Source organism: Planococcus citri, chromosome 2, assembly GCF_950023065.1.
Source record: "Planococcus citri chromosome 2, ihPlaCitr1.1, whole genome shotgun sequence".
NCBI lineage: Eukaryota > Metazoa > Arthropoda > Insecta > Hemiptera > Pseudococcidae > Planococcus > Planococcus citri.
In genome coordinates this window covers 11,637,472-11,652,292 of record NC_088678.1, presented here as the reverse complement: position 1 = coordinate 11,652,292, position 14,821 = coordinate 11,637,472, and the positions used below count along the sequence as shown (strand labels likewise).

The following is a 14,821-nucleotide window of genomic DNA, read 5'->3' as shown; positions in this document are numbered from 1 at the left end:
ATAATATGATACGAACCAGAAAAATTGTGTTGTTACTTTTTTTCACTTGTATTGAAGAACAAAATATTTACCTATTTGAAAAAAGTTACTTTTTTTTGTTTTGTTTTTTGTTTTATTTTTGTTTTTCTTTTCCTATCATTTTCATGAGGGTCAGAAATCTAAATAACTTTTTGGCCAAGTTGAAAAATTACAAATTTTGAAAAAATTGTCTGATGCGGCCCAAATTTGGCAAAGAGGTAGTGAAGGGAGAAGACTGAAATGACATCCTAATTTTTTTCAGCCCCCGACGAAATTTTTTGTGCCACAAAATCCAAATTTTGGGCACAGCCCCACCTTTTGGTGCCTGAATGGTCCGAGCACCATAAAAAAATGAGCGTATTTTTGGGTGATCTGGAGGCCATCTATTGATATATAAAATTTTTCTTCAATTTTTCGAGAAAATTGATTTCAGCTGGGCCTGTACTTTGATTTTTGATATACCTCACTGGCAATAATTTTTTAATTGAACCCCTCCTCCCATAAAGACATCCTCGAGGGGTTTCAAGTGGGTCGGACACCTATTTGGGTCACAGGATCGTAACCAGCACCGCCTACAAAAACCGTACATTTTCTGATATGAAGATAGATTTCAAATTCAAACAAGACTCGAGACTTCAAGATTTGAATACCCCCCCTCCCCGACACAAACACATTTAAATAACCAAATTTGGGTAAGGGTAAGGGTCATACAGAGTTTCATATTACAAGAGAGATATGAGAATACTACATAAATAGAGAACTGCCAATGAAGCACAACATTTAATTTACTTATTGTTGTGCTTCCTCATCTCCTTTTTAGTTTTATTGAAGGCAATTCGCCTCCAGCTCCAGGAGATTTTTTTGTGAGTGCCTCCGCTCCAGAAATTTGAAGCTCCACTAGAAAAATTTCAAGTTCAAGTAGCTCTTTACTACAATACAACATGACAAGTACCGGTGTCGTTGAAGTTGCCGCTGAATGATTCAAAGAACACAAAACAAATCGTTATTACTATTTCAAAAAGAATTTTCTCCGCAGCATATTGCAACACTGGCATTATACCGTGGGTCAAATGTCGCATGGGTGAAATGTCCCTGTATTTTTATATTTTACTGTGGGTGTAATGTCGCATGGGTCAAATGTCCTACTTTATTTTAATTTGTGGGTGAAATGTCCCATGGGTGAAATGTCACTATTTTTTATTACCATGGGTCAAATGTCGCATGGGCGAAATGTCGATTTATTTTTATATTTAACTGTAGGTCTAATGTCTCATGGGTCAAATGTCCTATTGGTATTTTGTAAACACTGATAAAAACATGGGTCAAATGTCCCATGGGTCAAATGTCGTTTTTCAAAAATGGCGGATTGCTGAAATCGTGGGTCAAATGTCGCATGGGTCAAATGCACAGGGGTCAAATGTCCCACTGCCAAAAAATCTTAATGCTATAACGAAACGGAAAACGAAAAAAATTCCGTTATTTTTCCGTTTTTTTCCGTTTTTTTCGCTTTTTTCTTCAATTTTTTTTGGGAAAAATGATTAAAAAATGATTAAAAAATGATTAATCAATAAAAAATTGAAAAAGTTAGTTTGAAAATTGAAAAATACTGTACTTGAAAATGAAATAATTGATGTGAAAATTTATGAGCAGAATTCAAATTTCGAAATTTTGAAGCTAATGGTAATATGAAATAAGTATTTACTTACAATTGAAATTGAAGAATTCGACTTACATTTGATTTTAACTTTTAAGCAAACATGATGTGATATTCATTCATCAATTTTAAAATTGATGGTTAATTACTTAATTTTTAAAAATTCATCGCTAATAATAACTGCATGTTTTGTTTTTTTTTCTGGTTAAAATTGAAAAATTGGAATAAAATTTCACATTTTTTGCAAAAGTTTGGTTAAGAATTTGAACGTAAATTTCGACACCACTGCCCCCCCAAAAAAAATTCCATAAGTGCTCGATAGATGACCTGCTGAAAGTCGTACTAAAGTCCTATTTTGCCATTTTTCAATAATTTTGTTGGACATCCTAAAAAATAGAAGTACTGACAATTGGAAAAATAAAAATTTCATAAAAATAACTGCACAAAGTGGCTCAATTGACATAAAAGTTCACCTATTGAAAAAATGTTGCAAAAATAGAGAAAAGTGCTTAAAAGTTGGAATGAAATTGCATAAAGTTACTGAGAAATGAAGGTACACTTTAGGTATACTGACCAACGTTGTACTTTTTTCAGTTTTTTTCAGAGAAACCCCCAATTTGGGCATTTTTGTGCTATAACGAAAAACGAAATGAAATAACGAAATAACGGAAAAACAAAATGATGTAATAACGTTAAACGAAAAACATAACGTAATGGAATTATCTGTGCAACGAAATAACGGAAAAATAACGTAACAAAAAATTTCACAAATCTGAAACGAAATGATATAACGTAACGAAAAAAAAATTTCGTTATGACAACACTGTGGTAAACTATTGGTTTTGGCTCAAATATGCACTATTTCCCTATTGACAAAATTATGCTTAAAAGCATGCATAAAACAATGCGTGATTTTGGACTGGTGTAAAAGCGTGCATTATTGCGTTAAAAATGTGCATTTTCGCATGCTAAACAGAAGCAATCTAGCAACCAAGTATTTTCTAAAATGCACCAGTGAGTAATTTTCCAAGTCCCAAAATTGATAACATTTATGCAAAAATAACCTCTAATCTAATAAGCTGTGAGGTGGCCGAGTGGGTTAAGCGGCTGCACACTGCAGCAACCAGGATCAATCCCTGCACGTGGCGGAAATTTTTCAATTTTTTTTTTCATTTTTTTGAAAAAATTATCTATTGGAATGTCTTAAAATTCACAATTAAGTAATTGATCTGTGGATAGTATTGCCTGTGAGTTATGAGCAATTTTTCTGCTAAGATTTCCGCACTTTTTGTACATACTTTTAGTTTACTTTTACGATTTTTTGAAAAAGTCCAAATTCACACATTGTGTGTGATATGCATAAAGCATGCATTTCAGCATGTTGTACGCACAATTTTTGTCAATAGGGTTGAAGCCCAAAATTGGACCCATTCGCCAATAATAACAGCTGTCATATCCCCAGTCACAACCTCATTAGTTCCATTTGGTTATCAGATTCATTCAGTAGTCATATTCCCAGTCATATTTAAAAATCTGACAGCACAAATTGCCACCAGGCTAATTTGAAAACTTGCACAGCTAGGTAGTATTTTGTGGAATCAAATCAAAATAAATAGATTGGTATTGAAATTCATTAACCTCAAATTAGTGAGAATGGATAAGTCAACTACCTTTTTGAAATCCATTTCCCTCACACCTCATTTGATATCAAAGATAAGTACTTATTTGGAAAAAATTGAGCCAAATCAGATGGAAAACTCAATTTTGGTAGGATATGTGATTGTAATGAAAAGTAATTCTGAATATCATAAAAAATGCTACTACAATGAGATCAAAAAATGGTCATGGGTCACCCACTGATCTACTAAAACAATGCCCATCACGTCTTTTGTTCATTTTTTGATCACTTTTTTCTAATAAAGATTCCTAAAAACGTCCATACGATTGTGTCATCTAATTCTTCCAACCAGGAATATTAAAGAGACTTCTCTCTTTCTACTTTCTATTCTGAGCAAGACTGAAGACATTCAATCTATAGTTCTATACATAGATTTGTTTACTCATCACATCATTATTTTTTGAACTTTGTTTATGGCAGTGTTGATTTACACTTTTTTTTATGTAAGGTACCTGCTTGTAGCTAATTCATCACAAATTTAAAATAGTTTCTCATAAGCTTAATTTTGCAATGGAGATATCTGTGATGCAAAGTTGTACAGTTGCCCATAGCTTCAAATCTTAAATTTTGTCACTTTTTTGGAACCAATCCTGTTGGTCCCATCAAAAATTCAAATGTATGTGTTAGGTACCGTTAATGTATAAATAGTCCAGGTAATGTATGAAATAACTAGTTAGGTAATTCATACATTAACGAAAAAGTAGTAAATTCATGAAAATTTTTCACAGTTAACCTAGGTAATGTATGAAATATCTAGTTATTTTATGAAATAACGAGGTGTGGTTAGCAAAATCATGAAATGAACTGTCGAAAATGGTTTTATTGCATAAGTATAGGTAAAATATACGCGAATTAGGTGGAAAATCACAAAAAAATTTGCACATTGGGTTGAAAATCACAAAAAAAAAAATAACATAGCCAAGATTTCTTTGCGGGAATTATTGTGGGTGGTACCCTGAATAATCCCCCCCCCAGTTTATTTTTTGAATTTCTCAGAGCCAAATTGAGCTGGAAATGTCGGTGATTGCTTAAATGATAGCTTGACATGTCTACTTCAACATCCCAAAGCCCCAAGACCAGGGATGGAAACCGTAACCGAAATTTTTAACCGAAATGAATTTTAACCACTAAAATGAGGCAAAAACTGTAACCGTAACCGTAACCATAACCAATATTATTGATTTGAAATTTTTTAACCATAACCTTAACCGATTTATTTTTTTGTTTTGGTTAAACACATAACGGTTATTTTTTTGAGTAAAACGCTCTTTTTTTGTGTGTAAAATATGACATTTATTACGATTTTTGAGAAAAAAAGGGCTCAATTTGTCTAAAATTTTCTTCAAACTCAAAAAATGGCTGTAAAATTGCGTTTTTTTCTCGTTTTTTTTGGCCGCAGGCGCACTTTTTTGACATTGAGGTGCAATTAATTTTTGATAAATGAAAAAAACCGTAACCTTTATTTTTAACCTTAACCTTTATTCTTTTGGGTCAAAACCGTAACCCTTAACCGTAACCATCATAAATAATTTTGAAAAAAATACCTAACCACTAAAAAAATAACCGATATTTTTTTCATTTCGGTTTCCATCCATGCCCAAGACACAACATTTTCAATTACAATCTTTTTTTTACATTTTCCAAAAAAGTTCAAAAATTCAACAAAAAAAAGTGAACCAAATATGGACCCCTTCAAAAAACGTGTTAGAATTTAAAAACGAGTAAAAAACACCAAAATCAGAGTCTGAAAAGTTTAAAACAGAATGATATTTATTACTCGAAATATCAACATAGGTGTAAGTACCTTAGAACATTTTACTGGAAACTTCGGCCCATTTCTTACGATTTTGGTTTATCTTTTGGCAAGTCTGTAGCAAAAAACAAAGTCTTGAAATTGCTAAAACAATGGGGGGGGCGAATTTAGGGCACTTCATATAAGTAACTTTGACCAGAAATTCGTAAACTCACCGATGAAATTATCCAAATAGTAATTAGCACTAATTATTCGTTCGAGTGTCAGCTTTAATTAAAAATTAACACAAAATTTATCCACTAAGAACTATTTTTACTAGCTCACTTCGAACAAAATTTAAAATTTAATGTTGACTTTCTGATTTTTGTTTTTTGCTTGTCATTTCTCTCCATTTGGCTTTACAACGGTGATTTTGGCCTCCTTCGCTTTTTCTGTGAAAAATAAATAAGAAAAATGGCTTTCCAAAAATTTTGTGGCATTATCAGGAGAGTTAGAGGGGGGAGTCCGATTTAAGGAGGGGGTCGATATTTGGTACACTTACCAAGGATTGTTGCGATTTGAATCGCGTAAATATTCTCTAATATAGAACCGCAGAGCCGCAGTTCGTAGTTCTCTCATCAAGAAAATCGCAAAACACAATTTTGCAGTTCTCTGCAATTGCTGCAGTTCCCAAATTTTCAAGATTTAGCCAAATAAATGTGAAATTCTTCAGTTGGATTCTTCAATTTTCCCCTAATTAGTACCTAGACGCCTAGGTCTACAACTAAAGAGTACCTAATGTGAAATTTCTTTTGTTGCTTTGCTCAATACTTATTGGTCTGTTTTCAAAATTTGAAAAAAAAATGGGAATCGCAAAAATGAAAACTGAGAGAAGAACCGCAGTTCCTATGCATAAGGAACCGCAAATGCAAGAGATTCTATTATAAAAATCATAGAATCACACGTTTGAGAACCGCGATTCTTTTAGCCTGAGAATTGCAACATCTCTGCTCTTACCCTTAGGTACCTACCAACCTATAAAGAAATCTGAAGTTCACTTTGATTTTGAAGTCTAATTTTTGGATAATTTTTGAAAATATAAATAGACATATAACTCATATAAGTTTTCTTAGATACCTAAGTATTATTTACCATATTTTGAACGCACCAAATCAATTGGAGGTGGTTTTAGGACATTAGTAATTCAAATCGACAAATTTTAGAAAATACTTTCACAAACACATTTGATTAGCATATGACTATAAGAAAATATGATTTGATTTATTTTTCATCAACTTGTACATCTAAAAGACATAAATATTGAGGCAAAACTATACATTTTACGGGTTGTACTTTAATTTACTTATCAAGTAAGTATCTTCTACTTAACTATGCGGTTATATACCCAACAGTTGTTGCATCCGGGCCGACAAATTGAACATTGTGAGCTTCATTTCTTAACGAATAATCTCGGTAGGATCTCACAATCAATGCAAAATAAGATGCAGCTCCTACACAAATTTAGATACACCATCAGACGAAGAAATGCCTAGATATTTTTAATATGAGTACTTATATGAATACGGGGGAATAGTACCTAAGTATTTTACATATCATTTCTTACCTATTCCACATAAATAAATCAAAAAAATCAATGCGATTGCATCACTTGTCTCAGACGAAAGATACCAATATAATGCCAGATTTAACCTCGATAAAATTCTTGCCACATCGAACGCAAATATTAACAATATCTCTTTAAATATTGTATAAGTTACGGAGAAATACAGGTACCATAGAAGACCGCTTAAAAATTTGGATTTGTTCTGAAAAATAAAACAGCAGGTGCATAATCAAATTATGAGCAATTTAACTTACGTAGCACCTCGTTCGTGCTAAGTATAAGATTACACTTCAAGCTGAGACTAGGGCCCTCTGAGACTAATGAGTGAAAAGATATGGTTAGTACCTACCTTTTGAAGTGCCCATATCGCTATTAGAGAAACCGTCATTCCAATAGTGGTCCGTGTGACGTCATAGGCAAGTAAATACAGTAATGGAAAAACTTCAAAAATAAATTAGGTACAATTTATTTTAATTGGTATAGGTAAGTAACGTGTACCTACGGGATGCCTATTTGATTCAGGGTACGTATTTTCAGGTAGGTACCTAGATTATGACTTTATCCAGTAAAAAGACGTCACTTTTTGGCTCAACCAGTCAAATGTTCAAATATCAAATTAAATAGCAAATAGGTATCATGTATCATGTCACTGTACTCTGTATTTGCACATCATTTCACAAAAATCAGGGAACTGCAATACTTACAAGAAATGGGATCTAATTTCAACGTGAAAAACCGAATTTTGTGATGCGCATGTAACTTGTAGATGTGTAAAGAAGTTGCGTTGGAAACCTTGATCAATAATTTGATCATAGAAGAATTTTGGTTCCTATGCTGTTTTCTTAAAATAGAACTTTTTTCAGGCTTGAAATTTTCTCATTGTTTGTGAAGTAAGTAGGTATATAAATGACATCATGAGAGAACCGAAAAATACAATAATGACATAGGTACATACTACCTACTTGATTCGGAAGTGAAACGTCGAATGAACAAAAAATGATACATAGCCAGTACAAATATACAAAAATTCCATACCTGTGTAAAAAGCGATACGACGAATTACTTAAGTAAATGAGATGATTACCTATTTTGAAAAACAAAACAGCACTCTTGAAATTTTTTTACAGAACTTACTAGTAAACTCCATGCTACGATATATGTTCCACTTCGAAGAGAGAACCCGCAACCAAATTCTTTCACCTTCACCATTTTGAAACAATTCGCAGATACTTAGTTCATAGTTCTTGCCCAATTACAAAGAACCAACTGTGCTTTATTGGCGATCTCTGCTAGTTTATAATGTTGTGTGGGTTGATTTGATAAAGAATACTATATTTTTTTACATATGTATTATAATTTTGATTGTATTTTTTCCCGTCAATAAAATTTCCGTCACGTGCGAACTTCTACCCACCACTAGTGAGTAATGCATTATGGTACCTAAACCTGTACACATTGAAGAAATCGAGATATAAATGAATAAGTAGGTACCTACTCAAAAAAATTTACGACAAAAATGTGTCTGTAATTTATGATTACAAATTTCAATGTTGATAGGTATAAGTGTCAAGATGACAGTTGATTGACAAAACACTTTCATTTTCAAAAATGAATAGGCTCTAATCAATTATTATTTTTTAAATAGAAAACGTGTTCACAAACACAAATGATTAGTATAAGACTATAATAAAATATGATTTGGTTTTTCAATAACTTGTACATCCAAGTGACATTGAATATTGAAGCAAAACCATACCTAGATTGTACAAATTGTACTTAAATTAATTAGTAAAGTACCTATCTATTTAACTATGATCTTATATACCCAATAGTTGTTGCATCCGGGCCGACATATTGAACATTGTGAGCTTCATTTCTCAATGAATAATCTCTGTAGGATTTCACAATCAACGTAAAATAAGATGCAGCTCCTATAGAGTAGGTATACAAATTTACAATAACATGAGATGAAGGAATATGCCTAGGTATTTTTAATATGGATATACCCATAGTAGGTATATACATATAGGTAATTATAGGACAATGGTACTCGTACTTTACTACTTTACATACTTGTATTTCTTACCTATTCCAAATAAATAAATCAAGAAAACCAACGCGATTTCATCACTTCCCTCAGACTCAGAGTCAAATGGAAGATAGTTACGAACTGTCGGATTTAACCGCAATAAAAAAGTTTCCAAATCAAATGCGAATATTAACAATATCTCCTCAAGTATTGTAAAAGTTATGGAGTAATATAGGTACCATAGAAGACCGTTTAAAAATTTGGACTTGTTCTGAAAATAAAAGGGTAGGTAATTAGATTAGGGAAAACTTTAATTGAATGACAGAATAAGTGAATTGCACGACAGAAAAATCCCACAATGAAATCGAGTTTTTGACCGACAGCGATTTAAAGACAGCTTTGGTCATTAAAACGACAGCATTGAACGACAGACCTCGAACGACAAGCATAGAAAATTTCACGCTGCGAGAAAAGGAATGTATGATGAACATGAGAAAGCCCGACAAAATTATTTCAATTGCCCGACAAGGCAAATTTTACACCAGTCTTTTGAATTAGTGAACATGAATGGGGCAGTATTTGTGAATATGTTGGAGAGAGAGTCTTTTTGCAAGGTTAGTGATTCAAAATTGGTGAGTATTTACCTGATTAAAATTTTGAAAACTCAAAATTAAATTTTCAAGCCGAAAGTTTGACTTTTTGCGATGTAAATAAAATTGAAAGTTACGATTTAAAAGTTTGAAAAAATTGCAGCAAAAACAGTTTTTAATCCCATCTTTTACTTACAAGGTAGGTACTAGAGCTGAAAATGGTGCTCGCTAACAGCGGGTAACTACTGTACCCATACTGTAAATTCTCGCTACTCGCCAGTAGCTGGTATTGAGTTGAAAAATTGTCACACCAGTTCACATTGTAACTGGTAGCATGTTGTATGTGTAACAGAGTCCTGCATGGTATAGTTAAAAGTTATCTGTGTTAGTTGCGTGTCCAGGGCGGATAGCTATAGTTAGTAGTCATCCTAACGGCAGGTTATAACCGCACCGGCCGGTGCGATTAATATTTGTAACTCAGATAACGTAACCATTGACTAACTTGTAGTTAAAATAACTACACTACCTGCGATTATACCGCGTTCTTATCGGAAAAATAACGTTTGCTTCTTTCTTATCTGTTTGATGAGTCACCAAAATGTATTGATGAGACATCAACAGAACCGAAGCTAACTTACCGCTGCCTCGGCAGGTAGTTATAGTTAGTTATTTGTCGGTTGCGCGCGCCGACAAAACTAACTACAGTTCGTAACGTGTAGTTGAATTAGCCGATAGCTCCGGTGGTTATTCGGCTATTTTAACTATACCCTGCAGGACTCTGATGTGTAACGGGTGTACCAGCATGCATGACGTCATCATTGCCAACAATCACTGTCAAATGTCAATCACACATACGAACGACAGGTATCGAAGCGTTACTCCTCCCACTTACTCATTATCAAATTTTGGGATGAGTGCGCCGACTAAGTGCGAAAACAATCAGGTTGTGCTCGCTATATGCTACTATCTGTACCCGAATCAACTCGATACATCCACTAGCAGGTTTAGCCAGTATTTTAACCAGATACTGATAAGCGGGTAGCGTAACTGTTTTCAGCTCTGGTAGGTACCTAATTACCAAATAGGAATTTTAATCAAAATTCAAAACAATTTCGTATTAAAGTAGCACAATGTGGCTGAACTTATTTTGAAGTTTAGAGTTTTTGCACAACCACCCCGCTTTCTCGAATATGTTCAATTTTATCGGAAAATGGATAGGTACACATTTCAGCGTTTTTTTTTTGTTTTTCAAAAAAAAAAAAAAAGAACAGTAACAACTATAAAGGGGGTGGGAGCCAACAGAAATTGCAAAAAATTCTCAAGTGTGAATAAAAGCTACTTTAAGGACTCCTAGTGCCTCTCATCTTGTTTTTCAATTTTCCAATTTGAAAAAAAATGATCATTGGAGAAAATTTTGGATTTGAACCGGCTCAAAAAGAATTTAAAGATATGTACCTAATGCAGTGGCGAGGCGTGAGTTTTACTGGCAGGGAAGCAAAGTTGTAGTAAAAATTTTCAAAAAATGTAGTATGTACTTAAACTTCCATAGCCTACTTTTTAGATCAAGGTAATTTGTATAACAAAAAAAAGTAACACTTGCAACTGGTTGCAGAGCTCTCGAGTCTGATCTTACAGAACTATGAGCACGCGCATGAGCAAGAAACGCAGAATGGTAAATACGAATTAGCAAACAACTAGAAGCTACTAGCGCATTCCTTCCAAAGAATCACAGTTTGACGCTCTAATGCACGCATTAAGGATGGCAAACATGATTCTTTCTTCCCTTAAAACTGGTTTTTTGGAAGCAATGTACAGTTTGCTTCCACCACACAGATTTTAGATTTATGCTTTTTGTAGGTAATAGAAGAGGTGCATCAGATGACATTTGAACAAGATAGTATTCTTGATTGTTTTAAAATATTTTTCCACATTTAATGTTAATTTATACTAATATTTTTTAATTAATTTAATTTTCTACAACTCAGAAAATTTAAAGGGAAGCAATGCTTCCCTTGCTTCCATGGACGCCTCGCCACTGGCCTAATGTGCCTTTATAAGTGCTGAATTTCATTTTTACCTTTTTTTTAGCTTTAGGAATTTTTTATTGGAAAATCCACTGGAGGGGGAGGCTTCAGATCGGTTCGAAACCATCACCAATCTTTTTTGAAAATTTTAGTTTTGTGAATAAATTTGTCGCTTTTATCATTATGTTGTCATTCATTTACTAAAGTCGTCCATGCATTTCATTCAATTTGTCGGGCATACGCTGGCATTCACTTGATTTTTTTGGCGTGCACTTGAATTTTTGTTGTTGTGCAATGGTTGAAAAATGATTCTGTGGTTAAAAAATGAGTTTTGGTCGTTAACATCAGTCGTGCAAAACACTTTTTTTCTGGTCGTTTAAATCATTTAATCTGTCGTGCCGATAAATGGCACCCATTATATCTTAGAACATATAGTATTAACATAGAAGGCTCATTGTGATAATATAAATCGAGGAACATTAATGTGGGAGAAAAGTCTGACGAAGAGTTTCACTACCCCGCTTCAGCTATTGATACCCACATGGTTGTCCCTGATGCATCGACTTTAATTGTTTTTATGAAAATTACTCGAAATTTTGATCAAGGACATAGGTGTTTGAGGTAAGAAAAATAATCTACGTTAAATTCTCTACAAGATGAAGCAGGTTTGAAAGTTGTCCGAGCGATAGAAAAAAAATTATGAAAGCTCAAAGTTGTAAAACCCTTAAAAAAGAATTGTTTTTTCGTGTTTAAATGCAATTTACTCGAAATTTTGATCGAGGACATAGGTGTTTGAGGTAAGAAAAATAATCTACGTTAATTTATCTACAAGATGAAGTAGGTTTGAACGTTATCCGCGCTATAGAAAAAAAGTTACGAAAGCTCAAAGTTGTAAAACTATTTTTAAAAACCGTTTTTTCGTGTTTTTTTGTAGTTAAATACAATTTACTCAAAATTTTAATCGAGGACGTAGGTTTTTAAGGTAGGGAAAATGATCTACGTTAATTTATCTACAATATGGAGTTTATTTGAAAATCATCGGCCCCATAGAAAAAAAGTTACGAGAGCTTAAAGTCGTAAAACTACTGAAGAAACTGTTTTTTCGTATTTTTTTTTACAACTTTAAGCTCTCGTAACTTTTTTTCTATGGGGCCGATGATGTTCAAATAAACTCCATCTTGTAGATAAATTAACGTAGATCATTTTCTCTACTTCAAAAACCTACGTCCTTGATCAAAATTTTGAGTAAATTGCATTTAAACATGAAAAAAACAATTCTTTTCCAAGGGTTTTACAACTTTGAGTTTTCATAACTTTTTTTCAATCGCTCGGACAACTTTCAAACCTACATCATCTTGTAGAGAATTTAACGTAGATTATTTTTCTTACCTCAAATATCTATGTCCTCGATCAAAATTTCGAGTAAATTCTATTTAAACACAAAAAAACCACGGTGATGATTGGACTTTTCCACCACATTCGCGAGGAAATGTTCCGCAACAAGATCCTGTACAGTGGGATAGCGAATGAGCCTTCTATGTTAATACTATATGTTCTAAGCATTATATTATGCGCAATTGAACTTACGTTAGCACCTCGTCCTATGGTATTGGATTACACTGGAGGCTAACAATAAGACTAATAAGTGAAAACATTTATGTTACCTACCTTTTGAAGTGCCCATATAGCTATTAGAGAAACCGTTATCCCAGTAGTGGTCCTTGTGACGTCATAGGCAAGTAAATACGGTAACAGAGACCCTTGAAAAATAAATTAGGTATTTATTTTAATTGGTAGGTATATGTAAGTCCCTAAGGGGTGCCTACCATATGTGATGCAGGATAGATAGGTACCCAAGTGATGATTTTATCCAGTAGGAAGCTAGACGTCACCAGATGTTCGAATATCATTAATTACCTACCTAATACGTATCCCTAATCAAAAAGGTACCCTGTGTCATGTCACTGTAGCGTGTATTTGTGAATCATTTCACAAAAAACGGGAAACTGTAATACATATAAGTAAGAAATGGGATCTAATTTTCAATGTGAAAACCTTAATTTTGTGATGTGCACGTAACTTGTAGATTGATCAATAGGTAATTTCATTTGATCATAGAGAATTTCGGTCTAGGCTCTTGCCTAATAATATAAATGACCTATAGAGAAACGAAAAGCACTTATAGCAAACTAAACCTAAAAATATAATAATGACATACGCGACATACATGATTTTGGTACTTCGGAATCGGAAATATGGTATTGTGTAAACAGACGTTGAATGTGCATATAATAATACACAGCCTGTATAAATAGATAAGAACTCCATACCTGTGTAAAAAGTGATACATACGAATTAGGTAGGTACCTAAGTAAATGAAATGAAAGTTTTAAAAAATTAAAATAAACTGCACTCTACAAAACTTACTAGTAAACCCCATGCTGCAATATAGGTTCCACTTCGAAGAGAGAACCCGCAACAGAATTCTTTCACTTTCACCATTTTGAAACAATTCGCAGATAGGTAGTTCTTGCCCATTCAACTACAAAGATCCAACTGTGCTTTATTGGCAATCTCTGCTAGTTTATAATGTTGCGTGGGTTGATTTGATGAAGATTATGTACTATATTTAAAAAAAAATATACTATTAGGTATGATTTTGATTGTATTTTTTTTTCTTCGCAATAAAATTTTCGTCACCTGGGAACTTCGACCCATCATTAATAAGTGATGCATTACCTACACATTGAAGAAATCGAGATAAAAATGAATAAATGGGAAATTTTTTTCAAATGTCAGTCTCCACATTGTTAAAATATGTCAAAAATACAAAAATTTTCATTTTTTAGGTTTCTGATGGTATTTTTGCAATGAGTTCCAAACTTGTAATTTTTTCTCTCTCGAAAATGAAAAAAATGCCAGTCCAATTTGTTGATATGTTATTCTACATTAAAAGGACTAAAACTGAGAATTTTTTCATAATTTTTACTCGTGGACATCGCGGTTATATTTAACTTATAGGTTTTTAAATCGATTTTCTTAGGTTTTTGAAAATGGTAACACTAATTTTGACGTCATTCGTCAATCACCCTCTCAAAGTATGTACTACAATTTGAAAAAAAAGTTCAAAATCCTATATCACGTACAACCGAAGCAATTGTCAACTGAAATTTTCCATTTTCAGCCATTTTGGAAAACTTTGAAGCCCCACAGCTCCGCCAAAAAAATCGAAAAAATGTCCGGTTTGCGTCATTTATCGTCTTTTGATGACCTCTAAACATGATCTGATTTTGAAAAAAATCAAACACCCCTCACGTTTCGAAATCCTCAGATTTGGCGTAGAATGACCGTAATGATGTTAGTTTTATTAATAAAATATAAAGTTTTTGTATTTGTTGTTTTAATATTTTGCTCAATTTTTAAAAAGATTCATGAACAACCTATTAGAATCAACCTTGGGAGAGGATTGAAT

General features: G+C 33.2%; 1 protein-coding gene across 4 annotated transcripts; it reads right to left on the bottom strand.

Annotated features, from left to right (window-relative positions):
- Positions 1-4,150: 4,150 nt before the first annotated feature.
- LOC135834659 (uncharacterized) lies at positions 4,151-13,922 on the bottom strand. Of its 4 annotated transcripts, XM_065348593.1 has the most exons (9): positions 13,777-13,922; positions 13,577-13,679; positions 13,018-13,109; positions 8,793-9,006; positions 7,841-8,637; positions 7,669-7,741; positions 7,056-7,147; positions 6,707-6,908; positions 4,151-6,593 (listed from the first exon to the last, which is right to left on the bottom strand). In XM_065348593.1, the coding sequence occupies exons 1-5, from the start codon at positions 13,885-13,887 to the stop codon at positions 8,516-8,518; spliced, it is 642 nt and encodes a 213-aa protein (XP_065204665.1). In that variant the 5' UTR covers positions 13,888-13,922; the 3' UTR covers positions 4,151-6,593; positions 6,707-6,908; positions 7,056-7,147; positions 7,669-7,741; positions 7,841-8,515. The 4 variants fall into 4 exon arrangements, with proteins under 4 accessions (XP_065204665.1, XP_065204666.1, XP_065204668.1 ...); XM_065348594.1 differs by lacking the exon at positions 7,669-7,741 and having other exon boundaries at positions 7,742-8,637; XM_065348596.1 differs by lacking the exon at positions 7,669-7,741 and having other exon boundaries at positions 7,791-8,637.
- Between the last annotated feature and the right edge of the window lie 899 nt (positions 13,923-14,821).

Bases quoted from the DNA above. Each gene is read 5' to 3' on its own strand.
- LOC135834659 (XM_065348594.1), bottom strand. From the start codon at position 13,887: ATGGGCAAGAACTACCTATCTGCGAATTGTTTCAAAATGGTGAAAGTG. The intron at 13,680-13,776 runs GTAAGTTTTGTA...CTTTTTACACAG, and splicing joins TTGCAGCATGGGGTTTACTA to GTATGGAGTTCTTATCTATT. The intron at 8,638-8,792 runs GTAAGAAATACA...CCTACTCTATAG, and splicing joins GATTTATTTATTTGGAATAG to GAGCTGCATCTTATTTTACG.